The sequence below is a fragment of the Cyprinodon variegatus genome, unplaced genomic scaffold (genome assembly GCF_000732505.1).
Source record: "Cyprinodon variegatus isolate N-32 unplaced genomic scaffold, C_variegatus-1.0 Scaffold514, whole genome shotgun sequence".
Taxonomy (NCBI): Eukaryota; Metazoa; Chordata; class Actinopteri; order Cyprinodontiformes; family Cyprinodontidae; genus Cyprinodon; species Cyprinodon variegatus.
The window spans coordinates 507,059-526,154 of record NW_015150967.1 but is presented as its reverse complement, the minus strand read 5'-3'; the positions used below and the strand labels follow the sequence as shown (position 1 = coordinate 526,154).

Sequence of the window (19,096 nt, the reverse complement as noted above, 5' to 3'; positions counted from 1 at the left end):
TCTCCAGCAGTCAATGAGCGAAAGGCAGGATACACCTTAGACAAGTTACGAGTCTATTGCAAGTATATGTCCCATTGATTTATATTTAATTCTGGTGATAAAAATGTGAGGTATTTAAAGGTGAAAGAGTGATCATGATTAATTGAATCAATGGTTGTGCTATGGCTCTGCATTTTTTATTATATTGTAATTCAATATTTATCAAAATCACATTGCAAAGCATAAGAGCTGCATCCTCTCTGTCATTTCTTCCTTTTTTCTTCAAACACTATGGAGCAATGGATTTCAGGTAATACACTCTACCTAAGTCCACATAGATGAACACTTAGCTGAAGACTAGATCTATGCTGCATTGGGAGCAAGATGAAAGATTGCTATTTAGAAATGGGACACAATGTTCTCATACCCGTCAAGGAGAACATGCGATTGAGGTACATATAGCCAGACCTGCGGGTATTGGGACAGGGCCGTGTGGCTTTGAGATCAGAGTAAATATCAGGCTTATAGAGTTTCTTGGAATGAGTTTCCATACCTGACCAACAAGTGCTATATAATACAGCAGCTGCAGTGATGAAAAAGTGTGTTGCCACTGGACAACAGAGTAGTGGAGAGATGATAGCTCTTTGGGGAGTGGCGGCCTAGTGGTTAGGGCATTGGCTTGGAATCCTGTGGTTCAGACTTCAAGCCCCACTCCCATCGACTGCCTCTCTGGGTCCCTGAGCAAGACCCTTAACCCCCTTAACGCTGGTCCCCGGGCGGCGGCGCTGGTCCCCGAGGTAATTTCATTGCTCTGTACTTGGGACAATGACAGGACAATAAAAAACACTGGAGGAAAAAGAAAAATAGTTCTTGCCAGGAGAGCAGCACTTCACTAAGGTTTTGGTGTGTGGATTCTATGGAGTTCTTGATGGCTGTTTAGTTTCAGTGAAAACAACTCTCAATGATTTAGCATATCAAGACATTTTAGATAATTTCATACCCCAAGCTTAGTGGGAGCAGTTTGGGGAGGGGCCCTTACAGTTAAAACTTGATTGTGCACCTGTAAAAAAAAGTTCAGTTTTTAGTTTAAAGCAAAAAAAACAAAAAACAAACAAAAAAACAACAACACAAAAAATAAATTCATATAAATTCAAGAATTTTTGTGTAGAACTGTGGAAATTTTATTTGCTTATATATGTTTAGATATGTTTAATAATGACTGCTTTTACTTTGTAAACATATAAGTGTAATAAAATCAAGGACAAAACTAAATTCGAAAAAATATAGAGGCTCAAATACAGGAACAAACTAAGCTATAAGTTCAAGTTTATTAGCTTGTAAGTTGTGACAAATTACAAAAAAAAGTTTTGTTGATCATGAGTTTCTAAGGAGATATCTTGAAATAACAGCAGGAACTACATACATGTAGTTTGGGGATTCCTGCTGCTAACAAAGCTCCAAATGCTGTCTTCAGCAATTAGATACGTTTTACTGAGGAAAAACTCCACAAATCAAGACTTCCAAAGTTCTGACCCATGCAATGAAATGTGATTTTCCTTTTTTTTTTTTTTTTCATTTTACAGTTGTGCTAGCATGACAGTTTTGAAGCATGGCTTTGGCGTATTACTCGTTGCTTTGTTTCAAACAATATTGATTTTGAAGCTGACAATCAAAGCTCTTTACTTGAAAAAAATAAAACTTGGACTTAAAGTGGTGAAAACTTTTCCATTTAAATAATGATGGTGTCCAGTTATCAGCTGCAAAACGTGATATAATGATAAAGTGTTACAATGGGAAATATCACAGAGCTCTGATTATTTTGCACAAACAGCAACAGAAGTGCAGCACAAAACAAAACAAATAGGACCTGAGAGGACTTGCCAAAGTGTTTATGTCTGTGCTAATTAGGGGAAGGATCTACGGAGAGGGAAATGTCGTGATGAGGTCGTGGCCCTCTGGAGGTCTCATTCTGGCTCGAGCGTGAATCTCACAGTACAGCTGACCTTCAACGAAGAAATAGCCTTTCTGTTTCAGGTTGACTTCACAGTCAGCACACACAAAGCAACCAGGGTGGCGAAATTTGTCTCTGGCTTTCACCACTGTCCCACTGTAGCAACGACAATAAAGAGGGGGTAATTAACAAAAACAACTTTTCTCAGATAAACATAAATAATCTTTGATTTTATGCACTTCAATTGACTAATTTAACCCACTGTTATAAGTAATAAGTTAATTTAGTATACTTTCTTTTCGGCTTTCCATAAATTTCCACTTTTTTATATTTAAATCCAGTGTTCAATTGTTGAGCTGAGCTTTTTTTATTGAGTCCAGCAGAGGGGAATGCAGAGACTATGAGAATGAATTTGTTTCTCAATAAGTTTGAAAAAGCTATACATATTTAAGTATATGTTAGGAACATGTATTTAAATATGTACTTGTAATATGCCATTTCAAAACAAATACAATAATAATAAAAAGTAAAATCTAGAAAACAATTTAGCATTTGCCAGTGTCTAAATGTGATTCTGGGTGGATGACAAAATAGCATGAAAACAAAGAAGCAAAATAAAATGCTTTACAATTACAGTCAATTTACCACTTTAACATATAAACTATTCCTGGTGCAAAATTAACGAAATGCTTTATTTTTTTCAAGATTTTAATTCTCTTATTTATTTCAGCTGTTATTTATCAAGATAGTTCAACACCGATGTCTTTTTTTTTTGTGATTAAATTGACCTGCTAGCGAACAAGTAACTCAGTAACTTTTACTTAAAATAAAATTTTGCTTAGGGAATTTTTGTTTTTAATTGCTTAACATTTTACACCAGTAACTTTACTTGTATATGAGTAAAGTTTTTTTTTTTTAATCTAAGCTATTTTGCTTTTTTTCTTTGTACCAAAATTTCTATTAAAACTGTTTTCACTTTTTTATAGCAACAAGCACTGTGTGGAAATTATTTGATGCTGTGACATGTCAATAATCTAGGGGGGTACCTCAGGGGGCCTAATCACATTTCAGGGGCCTCAAGTGACCCCTGTCCCCCATCTAGCTCTGTCCCTGCCAGTGTCTCACCATTACTTCTGGTGTATCAAGCTTGGCTGATGATTACCCTAAATAATATACCCTAACTTCACAAGGACCTCCACAAATTTGATTCAAAGCTTATTTTATGAGGAACGCTGCAGACTGCAGAACACTAAAAGATGCATCCATTTAACAAACACAATCGGAAATTAAAAGAATTGATCAAAGTTATATTGTTTTAAAATATATGATTATTATAAGTAAGTATTCTAATAAACATTATCTAACTTGTAATTTTATAAAAATAACACAGAAAGATTAGCAGGGAATATTGAAAATAGGTTGCAAAATAAAATAAAAAATATTCTCCAGGTGATTTGCTGGCAGCGTATTATGTTTTGAAATCAAGTATGAAACAAGTATGAAAATATTGTCCTTGGTTTAAAATTTTTGCAGTAAAATAACCTAATTATTATTTTTAAATCAAAAGCAGTGCACATAAGCAATAGCAATAATCACTGAAAATGTATATCATTGTCTTTCTATACAAGCTAATACTGGGTTGACATAGATATAGAGCTGATCCTTATTGCTTGTGCTGTCACAGGTCAGGCCTTAATGACAACCACAGGTGATTTGATCTGTTTGTACTCACACAATCCCATTCCCACACTTGTCGCAGACGGGCAGCTTATGCAGGTTTCCTGTAGGCGGAGGGGGTTTGGTCGTGGGGGCTTTCACTGTGCGAGTCACAATGGGTCTAGTGCCTGGATGCATGAGACAGAACCTCTCAGCAAAACAAGCCTGTGACTAAATCACATAAATTAAAACAAAACACTTGAGTCATATATGGCAGGAACACTTGAGGGGCAGGGACACAAAATAAGCCCCTTGAATCCTAATTGATGCTTCCTTTGAGCCTCGAACCATACTTCATACTTAAACTCAACCTGGATGTTCCTTTTTACACAGCCAAGGAAACACAGAAGGAAGTGCTTGTGTATTGATATAATATCCTACTTTAAGAACACAGTGTTTGATTAGGGGAACACATTTGATTGTGTCTCAGTGACAGATGAGCTTAGTGTTTAAGGTACACACTTTGACATTATCCTGTAACAGTTAAAATAGTATTATTGCTCTGTGATACAGAATGGAAATTGGTGGGAAAAAAACATTGAAGTGATTAAAGGGAAAGATTATCTCACCATCACTGTCTATAAACTCCTGCAGGGCTTTAAATGATCCAGACTGCCGAGGCTCCTGTGGGTCATCCTGGTCTTTCTGTAACATTCGGTACACATCAGATTCCTCGATGCTGGTCAGAGCTCTGGGACTGAGCAGTACATGGAGACACAATTAAATTACAAAACAGAAAGAATGAGGCACAAATATGAACCCTAATGTCCTAAATGAAGAACAGAAAGGATAGATTCTTAATGCATGAAGAAGCAAACAATGTTAAAGCACAATGCAGTCAATGAATGTAATTTGAAGTGCTTTAAACTCATGAAAAAGTTTTAAAATAATACATTTTTGACTGATTTAAAAAAAAATGTGTTTATTATTTTTTTACACATGAAATCTTTCTAATGTGCTTGAAGTACAGAAAAATGCATTGCAGTAGATGTCAAGTTACGACTTAAGAAAACTATGGTGTGTTGTGATTTATGTCTCATCCAAAGGTTTAAAAGACTCCTTACTATCTGCTCTTTCAGAGTTAAAGGCTGCATTCCAAATAATCAGATGACATTCACATAAAGTAAAGCATTACCTAAAATAAGAGGAACCAATATTGGAAAGCTAGAGGATTAATTTATTGCCCATGGATGGGAGGAATATTAACAAAGTGACTCATATCAACTGAGCTGAGAAGAATAACACAAGAAAGGTTTATGATCCTAACAACAACAACAAAAAAAATCCCTACACCAGGTTAAAAAAAGAAAAAAAGAACGTGGAAATCTTTGTTTTTTTTTTTTTTTTGTTCAGGTCACCAAAATGCAGTTTGGCCTTAAGGTGGCACCGAAGCCGCGAGGTTTCAATGCTGAAACTACAGATTCACTCGGTCTATGTTTACAGTGCTGGCAAATGTCACACAGATCTGACTTTATTGCCCATATGTGACGCATATCCAACTTTTGAGAACTCTAATTCTGATCTTTTAACTTCCAAAAACATCCAAATGGTGTCACTTCTATATATTTTCATCTTGTCGTCTTCTCTTTGCCTAGTCATGATATGGTCATAATATTGTCGGCTCTCGTTAAAGAAATTAAAATAACACAGAGATGATGCGATTGGTTATTATTTTCATAAACAGTGAACTGCTGTGTGATGTCTACACCGTCCTTCTGTGCATGCAGGTCCTGTTGGGGCAGTGAATGTTTTGACTGGAGTATGATGGTCGCCACATTTAGGCCGTAGTTTGAACAACCAAGCAGAAAAAATGTCAGTTTCAGTGAGAAACTGCAATTGAGCATCAAGATCTGCAGTGTGAATGTAGCCTTAGATCCACTTCCAAAGCTTTCATTTATACATACTATTTTCATTGTTTATTACCTCTGGTTAATTTTGTTTTAAAGAATAAATTCAGTCTTTGAATGAATCTTAGGCATGTAAGTTTAATATAAGCACAATTTACAGTTTAAGTCATCTTTGTGACACAAGCACTGTTTTATAAATCAAAGTTAAACAAAGGTCCAAATGATTTTTAGAATCTGAGGTGTGCTATCATCAATTAAAATAAAATAGGACAGATGAATCTTAGCTAAAAAATCAAGGTTAGAATTTCTTTTCACCATTTTAAACTGAATGTTTAGAAACATTCCAAAAGTCAAAACTGCATCCTTGAGAAGGCGATACATTTTCGTTGGGCTCTTAAATACAGTTGCAGACAAATTACAATTGTTAAACTGTGACTTTACCTGTTAATATAATTTAAAAGTACAAGGGTCCCCTCCAAGGATGAAAAATGAATGCAATAGGAGGTCAGTCAGGAAATTCAAGCTAAATATTAAGATTGAGATATGTCCCTTTTGATGGCTCCATGTGTCACATTTTGGATTATCGGACCCAGGTCCAGAGAACTTACAGAAAAATACAAAAAATGAATTAAATAACACTAATGCTGACATTAGTTTAAAGCTTGAGCTTGTTTTTGTTTTGCAGCTGTTGTGCTGCATTTGGCATGGATAACCTTCTATTGCTGTAGGTTATGGTAAAGTCTGAGGGCTACCAAAACACTGCCTTCTTTCAGGAAGCATAGGCTTAATCTCAGGTCATGGATCATTTAACAGGGTAATGACTGGATATATGGAGCTAAAAGCTCCTAAAAAAAGGCACAGAATACATTGGAATGTTTTTCAATGGCTCTGCATGAGATATTAATCTGACTGAGCTCCAACTCAGGGATCTACAAATGCAGCATAGAGAGGCTACCCTTTAAACCTGAGACGGGCTGGTCTGTCAATTTACAAAGTGACTGTCAGACTATCTATATGTGTAATTAAAAGCAGCATCTAGTCTGTGTTGAATATTGCATTTAAGATAAGTCATTTCATTAGACATTTTGTCAGTTGTTTCACACCTGGTAGTTTTTCTATTTGAGTGGGAAAAGGTTCAGTGAGTAGTGACCACCTCTCAGGTTTTTGATGAACCAGGCCCCGGATCTGACCCTCCATGGCGTCCTGGATGTTGCCTGAGGAGTACAGGCCGATAGGAGTGTTATAGGACGTGGTGACCACCTGACGCCTGTCATCCAAGTTTGCTGCTGCCACAAACGGCTGGGCCTTTCGGTTGTGAGCAGTGCCGATGGGTTTATATTCCTGGAGAAATGAAAAAAATATATATCAATATAGAATTTTCTCTATGATGAAATGGAGGATGGGTAATATTTTTTACAAACCTGTGGTTGTGACTCCAGGTTAACTTTAAATGGATGAGCTCTTCCATCCTCCACAATCCGTGGGGACCACAGCCTGGAGTCATTCCTGGAAATTATACACAAATCTGCCCAGATAAACACATATTCTAATAATCTGTTGGAGAAAACTATTTTAAAAGCAATGAAATGTTCTATTTGATTTAAATATTTTGTATATATATATTTTTTTCTTTAGCTATATTTTTTTAACATTAACACACTGCACTAGGAATTTAGACATATACGAATTAAATCATTACTTAGCTTAATATTGCAGCATAATAAGAAGAAATTACTAAATGTAATCAGTAAATCAATATAGCATATTTACTTTTTGTTGCTCTAACCTGATAAAATTATGCTATCAAATGTATCCTTCAGATTTTCAGTTCATAACCTGTCATAAAAATTAAACTACTGTCTTTTAAGGACAGTTTACAACTTAAAAAGACTTGTTTCCTGATTTAATTCAGTTTATCTTTATGGCCCTAACAAAAAAAAGCAATCTTAGAGCACAATGCAGAGCCGGTAAGCAAGGTAATTTCATTTTATATTGTAATTAAATACCTTCATAAAAGCTGTTTTACCTCTCCACAGGTAGTACAACAGTGTATTTAATGTGTTTAAATAATAATAATGGATGTTTCTTTATTGTTTGTGTCACCTTTCCACAGTGAGGCAGAGCTGGTGGTAGCATTCCTTGATCTTGCTCTGTGCCTCACAGTGCAGCATGTCTGCAGCTGGGACTCCTTCGATGGCCAGGATGATGTCACCAGCACACAAGTTGGCACCAGATGCCTTACTGCCAGGAGTGATCTGGATGGGACCAGAGTTAGCACCGTATGTTTTTGACTTCTTTGTTGTTTATTTTTCTTACATTGCAACTTATTCAGGGGGACTGAGAAAATAGCATGGAGGGACAGGTTACTTTGCACTAAAAGGAGCAAATTTACTTTACAATATTGAAAAATTGGTTAAGCTCAAAGGTATTCAATAACCCTGGAAAAATGTGATTTAAAATCATTTTCATTCAGCTAATAAAAAAAAGCTAAGAAATGAGATGGAAATCTCTCAGAAATAAATGTATAAACATTCATTGTTTAAATAAAGACAGAATGTATAAAAGATCTACGATCAACATGAAATGTAAATGTTAAACTTTTAAAGATAATAACAAATGATACAATATAAAAAACTTTAGTTTTAATAATATATGTCCTCCATTTAACTGTATAATCAATTAGTTATAAATCAGTTCGCCTCTGCTTTTATGACCACTGCTCTATACACAATGACTGCTGTGGCTCCCCCTGTTTGCCCAGATGATGCAGTTTCCTCCTTCAACTCCACCTGTGCTGATATGCTGGACTGCATTGCACCGTTTAGATATAACTCAACCAAAATCAAACCAGACCCTTGGCTCGATGATACCACCCGAGCTCTGAGAAAGCGCAGGTTCAGGAAAGACAAACTCCAGGTGTCTGTGGAGATCTTGAGGGAGAGCCTTGCCAGCTTCCAAAAGGCAGTCAGGGAGGGTAAATGCCAAAATCTTTCAAATATTGTCTCCTCTAACTCTAGCAACCCCAAGGTGCTATTTAACATCATACTGTCTATGATTAGTCCATCTGGCAGTGTGCTGAAGAATGTCTCTGTGTATACATGTGAAAGTTTCCTGAAGCATTTTGTGGATAAAGAGGCATCAGTGAGATTGAGCTTTGGTTGTAATACTCACTTAGTTGACAGTTGTACCTCTTCACTGCCCCCCTGCTGTTCTCGAAAAGTTTGAGCCTGTGACATTGACTGTTCTCTTTGAGGTGGTTCAGGGGATGAGATCCACAAACTGTCCTCTGGACATCATTCCTCCCAGAGTTCTAAAACAGCCTTTTGACTCCCTGGGCTCATACCTTCTCACTCTGTTCAAAGGCTGCCTTTGCTCTGGTTTCATCCTTGCAGCTTTCAAGCATGCTGTTGTTAGGCCACTGTTAAAAAGAACGTAATCTAGATCCTGCTGTCAAATTTTGGACCTGTCTCGCACCTGTGATTTTTTTCCAAGGTATTAGAGAAACAGTTTTTTTTCAGTTGCAGTCTTTTTTTTGAGAGAGAAATTCAATTCTGGAGAAATCTCAGTCAGGTTTCAGATCGCATCACAGTACGGAGTCAGCTCTACTTAAAGTTCACAATGACATTCTGCTCTCTTTGGTTACAAAGAAATCAGTGCTGCTGATGATGCTGGATCTAACTGCGGCATTCAACACCGTGGAACATGCAGAGCTCAATGTTGGTGTTCAGGGCATGGTCCTGCAGGGGTTCTGGTCCTATCTGAGTGACCGGAGCTTTGCTGTGATGGTCGATGACTATTCCTCCTCCTCTGCCCCACTATCATCTGGGGTGCATCAGGGTTCCATCCTTGTTGGCCTGGTCCTGTTTTCACCTTACATGCTGCCACTTGGGTCCATAACTGCCAAACAATTTATCATTCCACCTTTACGCTGATGATGTCCAGGTATTTTTACCAGTGCTCCATAATACTGCCACTGCTCTGGACTCTCTCCATAGCTGCCTTTTGGCCATTATCAAAAGCTTGGACAGAATTTTTTTCACCTGAATGAAAGTAAATCTGACTTCATCCTTTTAGTTCCAAGGACGTCCCTCAGATTAAATCCGGGGTCGGGGGTTCAGTCAGCAATACCGCCAGGAACCTGGGAGTTGTCTTTGACCGTGAAATGAACTCCAAACAACAAATAAATGTTGCTGTCAAAGCTAGCTTTGTCCAGCTGCGCCTTTTGACCAAGGTGAGACCCTTTCTCTCATGCCAAGACCTAGAGAAGGCGATTCATGCAATTTTTAGTTCTCGTTGGACTACTGCAATGCTCTCTACTCTGGCCTTCCACAGTCGTCACTCCAACAGTTCCAGTTAGTACAGAATGCAGCAGCTCGTCTCCTCTCTGGCTCATCAAGGCAAAGCCACATCACCCCCATCCTCTCCTCCTTGCACTGGCTCCCAGTACATTTTCGATTGATTTCAAAGTTTTAACACTTGTTTCTAAAGGCCTTCATGGTCTCACCTGTCATATTTAACTGAGATTTTGACCGTACATCGCCCCAGCAGAGCTCTCTGGTCTGCTGATCAAATGGTTCTGGACGTCCCACTATAAACAGTGGGGCAATCGTCCCTTTGTGGTTACCGCACCTAAACTGTGGAACAATTTGCCTCTTGGTCTCCGGGTTCTCATTGATCTGCACCTTTTTAAGTCCAGATTAAAGACTCTTTTTTTAAACTGGCTTTTAATACTTAGGATACATTGTTTTATGCTTATGATTTTAGTATGTTTTTTTTGTTTGTTTTTTTTTCTTGCAGTGTTTTTATCTTTCTGTTAAGCACTTTGGTCTTCCTGGTGTTGTTGTAAAGTGCTATATAAATAAACTGATTTGATTTGAGACAGACAAACTACTGTAAGTCAGATAAAATGTGTTTAGTTTCACTACATTGTTTTAAGCAGGAGGTTCTCTCAGCAGTCAGACATCTATTTACTTCACATTTACCCATCTTTGTTGGTAAAATGGAAAATAAATGAATCAAGAAACAATCTTGCATTAATTGTCAACAAAGTTGTACTAACCTTAGGTCTTATGGGTAAAAATCCCAGGTCAGACCAACCAAAATAACATTTTACATACAGTTTGAATCATGTACGTGCTTTCTCTATCACAGCTCTAAGAATGTGGACATAAATTAAAAAGTCTACCTCCCTGTCTGATTTTAAATCGCTCCTAAAAACACATGTTTTTGCCTTGGCTTTCAAAACTATGTGAGATGTTGATTTTGGCCTGTGAGAAATAATTTTAAATTATTTCATTTTATCCTATTATAGGTTTTATAGTTCTGATTTAATTTTTTTTTTTATCTTTAATGCTTTTATGTTTTTATGTGTTAAAATGGTTTTATGCTGTTTCACTGTACAGCACTTTGGTCCTTCGAAAAATTTTAAAGTGCTTTATAAAAAAAGTTGGATTGGATTGGATGTAGCATTTCTAAGATGAACTTCAGCAATTGATACCCAGCAACTAGTATATGGCTATTTATGAATGCTTATACTTTCAGTGATAAGGAAATTCTTGATCAGGAGTATAGAATCTGTTTTTCTGACTTTTTCCAGAATGATTTATTTGTTTATTTTATTGTAAGTAACCTTATCCGTCGTTTGTGTTCTGAGAAAGCATGACTTATAATCTTCACCTTCTGATAATCTAGTTTTGTTTTTTTTCTCTATCAAATCACACTTTAAAAACATCTATTAATTGAATGTGTTCATGGAGTTTTATCAGCAAAACAAAAAAAGCATCCATAACATTTACAAAACTGTCATGAGCTGGAGGGGTCATGAGAAGAATGCAACCCCTGGACTAACTTTTTATCCTGAAAACCAAAGGAAGTTGCTGTAGATAGATAAATAATCTGCTTTTGCTTTATGTGATTTATTAAAGTTTGTTTATATTGCATGCTTTAGTTTCTTCAAACAAAATCTTTCTCAATCCTCCCTAAAAAACTGTTTTTTAACTTTGTGTTTAACTCTTCCCTAAAACCAGTAAGCCTTTAAATATGTGATTGTTATGTAATACTCCAGATAAATCACTGTAGATATATATGTTGAGTGGGCTGTAGGAGGAGGTGATTGTTTGTAAAACAATTCATAGAGTTTGTTGTTTCATAGTCTGTCAAAATATAACTGTAAAATTAAATATATATCATCAAAACAAAGTAAAGCATTACCTAAAATAAGAGGAACCAAACAAGGATTCATCAAAAATACTTGATAAATAAAATGATAATATTTGTGTTCAGCTCTCATTACTGAAATACTCCTACAAAAATCCAATGTGAACTTTTGTCTTCAGATGTAATAAACAGAATTGTGTGTTATTCTGCCTCAGTGTATATTACATACAGCTGTTCTGTGATGGCTTCAGAGATTTGTCTGAGAACTTTGGTGAAAATAGAGGGAAAAAACAGCAGAGGAGTCGGGGGGAAGTTTCATTTATGTTTAAAAGGACGAGATTAAAAAAAAACTTTGAACTTTTCACTGAAGAGCTGATGTTCAGAAATGGTAAGTAGCTATAGAGCATTTGTCAGGATGCCTGTACAGTATTTGTTTTCTGTTGTAAATTACTTTTTTGTGATATGCTTGCATTTCCCTACTGTGGGATAACGAAGGATTATTCTTTTCTATATTACTAAACGGAAAGAATATGGCAAAAGAGTCAGGTTACCAAGAATGATTAATGTAAAGAATAATCATTATCATTCATAAAAAGTCGTGTTAAACTTGTTAAATATAATAGATGTGTACACTTCTCCATTAATTAGATATATTTTTTCCTAAACATAGTATAATGCAATATGGTATATGTTGTAATCTATATATTGTAAATAGATCTCCCTAAGGAGTACAGTTAGTTGAAGCAAATATCCCTTTTTGTCAGGAAAAAAGTAATCCTCTTCATTGCATAAGCCACAAGGTCAGGGGAATAGAATGAGAAGACATGGAGCAGATTTTTCTTGGCTCAACTCCATTCTTTTGATGCCAACAACATGAGCCAGAGAGCTCTGCTTATGATCTCTCCGCTAAACTTAGATCAAATCATGTTAAAGTTTACGTCCTGTTTGAGAGCCGTTGACTAAAAGAAGAAGCCTTATTTAAAGAATGATCACTCTAGGCAAAAACAACGGGAAACAGGCTCATAGGTCAAAGCACCTTAAGGGGGAAACAACATACATCACACTTCACTGATAGTCTGGGCACAGAAAATGAAAAACAGAAAATAATATCATGGTTCAATTCAATTTCATTCAGTTATTTTGAAATAGTGCCAAATCACAACATGTGTCATCTAAAGGCATTTTATGAGATTATAAAATCCCCAGTTTATGTAGAATAATCTATAGGATACTAGTTAACACTCTGCTAAACAAATCTTGACTTTTGTGGAGAGTAAGTAGAATGAAGCTATCAGAGATAGCAAAGAGAACAAGTAAAGAAGGTGCAATTTCTGAAGGTTTGGCTTTGTTGAATGTTATAACAGTAACTCTGAACATCATCTTGAACACACCATTATTGAAGATAACAGTGGCAGCATTATGCTTTAAGGATGCTTTGCTTGGGCAGAGTCAGAGAAGCTAATCAGAGTTGACAGGATATCAGGCAGAAATGAACTAAACGAAGAACAATTCTGGAGGAAAACAGCACAGCCGTGAAAATGGTTAATTTCATTCAAATGTCTACATTTGCAATGAAGAAAGACTATGGTTATTATTAGGGAATATTAAAGTGAGCAGTTTGTCTGACCAGAACATGAATTATGTCAAACTTCTTCATTAAATTGTCCTTTGTATTTGTAATCTCAGTAACATTAGATACAGTATGTCTGTTCTACAGCCAGATAAGAAAAAAAATATCCTGGAAACGACTTAATCTCTCTCTCTTTTTTTTTTATATAAATGCCTGTAAAATGGTGAAGATTTGTAAATTCTTTGTCTGTTCCACATCAATGGCACATCATCTCTTTATAGGCTGGGATTCCATGTTTCCCTTTCCTGCTCAGACCACAGCTTTAGAAGATTTTCTCTCCCTGAGTCTCACCTGGGCTTAGTATGTCTCTAAAATACAAAAACCAGACTCAAATGAAATCTAACAGCAACACTGATTTATTTACGACTTCAGTTTTTTAGTTTCCTTTGGGAATGCATGACAGCAAATAAATGTTGCCTCACTGGGATGCAGTGAGAGAGAAGATCTGTAACTGATCTACATGGATTAAACAGAATATGAAAGATTACATATGATTAATGTAATCTGATTGCCAGGATGTGATGAAGATGAGAAAGTATTTTCAGCAAAGCATTTAAGAATATCACAGGAGACAGTTCCAAACTGAAGCAGGCATTCCCACAGATGCTTCACAGACCATGAACTGTATTCAGTCATATTCCATTACTAGACACAGCAAGTAGAGCGAGCTACACAGAGACGTTACACTGAACTAAGATTTGGTCATCCGCCTATAAATAACTGGATGAAAGTGTAGATAGGAGGTTTCATGGTGCCAAGAGGGAGAGGTAATTTACAGGGGTAAATTTGTCACTGATTTATTTTCTGTGAACTTTATTTCTTTTCAGCCTTTCAGTGATTTTTTTTATTTGATTTTATTACAGCTCTGGTATCTGAAGCATTTTCATTTGAAATACAGCCTGCAATGCATTTTCAGAAATATGTTTGTTCTTTTGTTTTTTCCCTCTGGATTTTGAGTTTTACTGATTTAAACCAGATTTAGAATAAATAAATAAATAAATTCTCAAATAAATCTACTTATAATCTAATAATGACAAAATCCCTCTGCTATGTATATTATTAACGTCAGGGAGAGAAAAAGCAAACACAAAATTATGTCTGCCACATTTTGTGTGTGTGTGTGTGGTCCTGTCCTGGCATCAGAATGAGGACCATATTTTTGATTTCACCAAAAAACTGAGGACCGTTTAAAGATGAGCCCATTTTGCTTATTCTCACTCCGTTTTTTGACGATGGATAGGTTTAGGACTAAGGTGTGTATTGAGTCTTGGTTACAGTTAGATATGAACTGGTATTAGTTAAGCTTAGGGTTATTGTCAGGGGTAGGGTTGAGATGACTGGAAATCAATGAAACTCAATTAGAGTCAAATCCTGGTCCACACTATGACTAGATTTAGAATCATTGCTGTTTTATCCATAATCAGTGAGTGATCACATTTGAATGATTCAAATGTTAAAAGAAAAAAAGTCAAAGATAGATGTCATAAAAATAATTTAAATGCAGATTTTGGAGGAAGAGGTGTTTTAATACAGCATATTATTATATTAGGATGTAATTATCCACCAGTACCTTATTATAATTTAAAGAAATTCCACATAATGAATTATTTTTCACAGTAATAATGAAGTTAATGATCTCTAAAAATGGGTCTCAAGTACTCTAAGCGTCTCCTTCTCTGACCAGCCCAGAATTAATGAACACCTCCGAAATACTGTCACAACAGTCTAACATATTCGTGGGGGGAAAAAAGTTATCCAGTGCTTGTTGTGGATAAAAAGAATACTGGACGTATTAAAAATGAGGCTGTGGCCTGTTTGCTGAGGAAAAAGATGGTTCTCATCTTGTGTTTACTTTCCACAAGCAGCTGGAAAGCCAGTGAGTCATTAAGAGGAGGATGTTCCTGACCAAAAATGGCAGCAAATGAAGAAGCTGGAAATGATCGTGCATGAATGAAGTTTGAGAGCTCATTGCAGGAAAAATGCATTATTTTCAGCTTATTAAATCTATTTTTTTTTATAATCTATCAGGCCTTTCTGTTTGATTCCAAATCAGCAGAAAAAAAAACCTGTTCCTTAAATCTCTGCTAACATATGATTTAACCTACGTGGATGCCTCTCTTCTCTATCATTTCTTTACCATCTCAGGCCGTTCTCATCACTGCCCTCATATAGCCCTGTGAGTGTCCACTGACACAACAGGTGTGAGGTTAATGGGTACAGCTGGCCATATAACTACACTTTTATTTAGTTCCTGAGGTCTTTACCTAAATATAGATGAAGACTAACCCTAACAGAGACTGGGATTACCCATCTATTCTCATTTTAGCTTCAGTAACTCTGGGGGATTAGGCTCACAAATTAATCTAAGAACAAAAGGAGACTCTGCTGTTCCTGATCACTGTGTATTGTGGCTTACAAACATGAGTTTCAGTATGTCAGATTAAACATTTCTTTGACTGTTTTGTTCTTGGAACTTCACGAAAGATTCATCTCATTAGATCTGGTATAAAACAAACCATGCTTAGAAAAACACCACATAGATACTCAAACATAGTGGTGGTAGTGTAATGGTCTGGGGCATCTCTTTGCTGCTTCAGAACCTATAGAATACTCTTACTGATGGAACCAGGACATCTTTTCTACCAAAAGTAGTACCTCAAAGGCAAGTGGGTTCTGCAAAAGGACAATGAAGAGAAGCACACCAGCAATTCCACCTTTTATAAGTGGTTCTGGTCAATGGCTGGACTTAGGTCCAGTGAGGATCATGTTGCAGAATGTTAAAAACACAGTTGCTTAATGGAAATTATTTTGCAAAGAAGATAGGGTCAACATTTCTCCAGAGTGATGTAACTAACTCATGTTCAGTTACTTCAGATGCATGATAACAGCTGTTACCACTGATGTTATGAGGATAATGACAGTCATAGTAAAATGTAATTGGACTTAGAGGCAAATTAATCTTTATTATTAACCCTGGTTAGTTTGGAAAGCTTTTTGTTTCACATAAATGTGCTTTTTAAATTACCTGAAAAATATATTTTTGACTGTTAAAGTATTATTACTGTAAAGTAAAACCTCTCCTGTCAAGTAGATCTTGTTTACAAATTCCAATTGTTTACAAAATCCAAAGTGTTCAACACTAACTGAAGCCAAAGTTGACTTTTATCATCCTCTGATCAGCTGCATTGGCATTTACAATTTATATTTACTGTATGGTGGCTGATGAGTTTTTACTTCATCTTTATTTTGTGTGATAAACTCTCTTTGGTTTTCATTAAAAAGCAAAGTTTTGAGGATTAGGGTGTGGTTTTGTAAATATTTTCTCAACTCTTAAATTCTTCTGTGTAAAACCCACTCCATGAGTTCCTGACATATGGTCGTGCCAGGAAGCAACGTAAGCTGCTATTTGTATCTAAGCCGCATGCATCCACTATGGCACAGGTGCAAGCTCCAATCTGCACAGGAATGTTTCTAGAATGAACCGTTGTGAAAAGAGAATGTTGACAGTAAAGCATACAGGGAGCCCTTCAGAGGGGGAAAAACTCCCGCAGGAAAACTCTGCTTCAGATGTACAACTAAATATTTTTGCAGAATACTTTCCAAGTCTTAGATCACCTATTTACCTCCTACAGTTAACTTTTTTAACACATCCCATTACTCACCCTGGAGATGGTCAAAGGCTGGTTGAAGTCCTTTCCTCCTGTCAGACGGAAACCCCAGGGGGGTGGCCCATCCAGGACAACATTAAGTGGCATGGCCCTTTAATATCTCCCAGCTGTTTTGACAGCAGCACACAGCTGAAGTGCTCGCTGCTGGGATCACAGTTTCAGAATAGAAAAGTTTCAAGTGATGGAGGCTATGAACCAGGCTGTGGTGAGGCTTAGGCAGAGGGGGAGTGGAGAGAGCCCACCCCCGGAGTGAGGTAATTGGTCAGATTTTAGGAACGCAGTTATAGTCTGCAAAAACTCATGCTCACTTATGGAGTTTTAATCCTCTTTTTACAACCTCTTCGTTCCCAACAGAAGCCAGAGGTTTATCTCATAACTCTAATCTTTGATGTTTATCTTATCCCGAACATCTCTTAGCTCCAACTCTTTTTTTACCTTCAGGATTACTTACAAGCAGGGTTGAGATGTAGACATACCTTTATCAGAAGGCTGTTGCTGTGAATGCTTCCACCCAAAGATGTTGGAGGTCTGGCAGTCCTCCTCTTTCTCTGTTTGATGTGTCCAGCTGCTCTCCTTATTTGGTTCTGAAGGCAAAGCTCCTCTCTGAGGTCCTTGAGGCCTTGCAGGAACATTCCAGTCACTTTGGCTCTGGACGGGGCTGAAGTCTCTGGTTTTTAATAACCAAATGGTTTTATTCAGATGTGGGTTGTTGAACAGTTATCAGATTATGATTTATGTTGTTTTTTTATATTTATAAATTCCTCTACTGGCCAGCAATAACCCTTATTGGAACTGTCTTACAGCATTTCTTTTACTTCTCACAGGTTTTCATTAAGCACCAGTTGTACCCACATAGGAAAAGAACAGGACAAAAACTTCAATATTTTATGTTTTTACACTATTAACTAATTCAAAGCGAACAGCAAATTTGTAACATTAAGAATTACAACATTATCTATTACAAGGCCCAGCCTAATGTTATCAGGAGCCTTAATCAGGATTCAATTAGGGGCCCTCTGTTAATGAAATCCCAATCAGTAAAATGAGGGATTGCTTTCAAGTCAAGGAGTCGATGCAATCTGCTCGTCTTCCTTAGACAGAAAACTTTGATCCAGTCTGACTGTATGATCTGGTTGAATTGTCTCTTGTCTTGAGATGATGCTCATTGCTTTATAAATAAACTGAATTTAATTGAAAAGCATTTCAAAAATGATCACTTCGAATCTGTAATAAGTTCAATCAGTTAAGTATAAAAGCAAACACTTAACTGGTTGATATATGATCAGATGTATTTATGAACAGACTTAGCTCAAGTTACAAAGGCCAATTAAAACCTGTACGATCACATTGACAGCTCAGATAACCTACAGCTACATGGGATCAGAGAAAAGTCTGGTTTTAAATCTTTTCAAACTGTACTTCTCAATAGTTTTTCAGGAAGTACTTACTGCAGAGTCAAAAGATTTTTGTTTGATTTGACCGCTTTTTTATTAACACAGTAGAACCTGATGTTTTATTATCATGTCTGGACCAGTTGTTCGGTGTTAAAAGCATAATTTTAAATCATTTTGGGACCCATTCATCACTGGTAGAATATTTTTTTTCATGTTTGATCAGTTTTCCTCCTCTGGCAGATTTTTGGGGTACCTCAAGACTCCAGTTTGGGTCCTACAGTAGCATACACTTTCCACCCTCTATATGCTTCTTTTGCTGTCACTGGGAATATAGTGCATCTTTTTATTGCTTTGCAGATCATCTGCAAATCACCCACTGAAAACACAGTTTACCCAAATCTGTAGACTGTTTAAGACATTAAAATACAACAATGAACTTTTAGCATTTTAAAGGTCCTATATCATGCTTTTTTTTTAAGCAGTAGTGATCATTATATATATGATGAATTGCCTTTTATTTCTTATATTTTCTTCTTATGAAATGTTAGTTGTTGAAACACACTTCCTATTAATGCAATGCCAGCTCTCATAGTGGGTGCTGCTCATTTTATGACATTGTTATATGACGATTAGGCTCCTCTTTCAGGAGGGTCGAACAATCTCTTTTAGCCGAAAAACACATTTTAGCAACAAATACTATCAAATCAGGTGGTATTAGAGCCATTTCATCTCAACTCTGTAGTAGAAATGATCAC

The 19,096-nt window shown here is 36.5% G+C and overlaps 1 protein-coding gene across 1 annotated transcript; it reads right to left on the bottom strand.

Annotated features, from left to right (window-relative positions):
* Positions 1 to 1,204: 1,204 nt before the first annotated feature.
* Positions 1,205 to 17,138, bottom strand: pdlim3 (PDZ and LIM domain 3). The gene is made up of 7 exons (XM_015390811.1): positions 16,942 to 17,138; positions 7,597 to 7,748; positions 6,915 to 6,999; positions 6,647 to 6,834; positions 4,216 to 4,343; positions 3,663 to 3,774; positions 1,205 to 2,086 (listed from the first exon to the last, which is right to left on the bottom strand). The coding sequence occupies exons 1-7, from the start codon at positions 17,032 to 17,034 to the stop codon at positions 1,897 to 1,899; spliced, it is 948 nt and encodes a 315-aa protein (XP_015246297.1). The 5' UTR covers positions 17,035 to 17,138; the 3' UTR covers positions 1,205 to 1,896.
* Positions 17,139 to 19,096: the final 1,958 nt, after the last annotated feature.

Bases quoted from the DNA above. Each gene is read 5' to 3' on its own strand.
- pdlim3 (XM_015390811.1), bottom strand. From the start codon at position 17,034: ATGCCACTTAATGTTGTCCTGGATGGGCCACCCCCCTGGGGTTTCCGT. The intron at 7,000-7,596 runs GTGACACAAACA...TATAATTTCCAG, and splicing joins CTCTGCCTCACTGTGGAAAG to GAATGACTCCAGGCTGTGGT. The intron at 3,775-4,215 runs GTGAGATAATCT...TCATGCATCCAG, and splicing joins GGAGTTTATAGACAGTGATG to GCACTAGACCCATTGTGACT.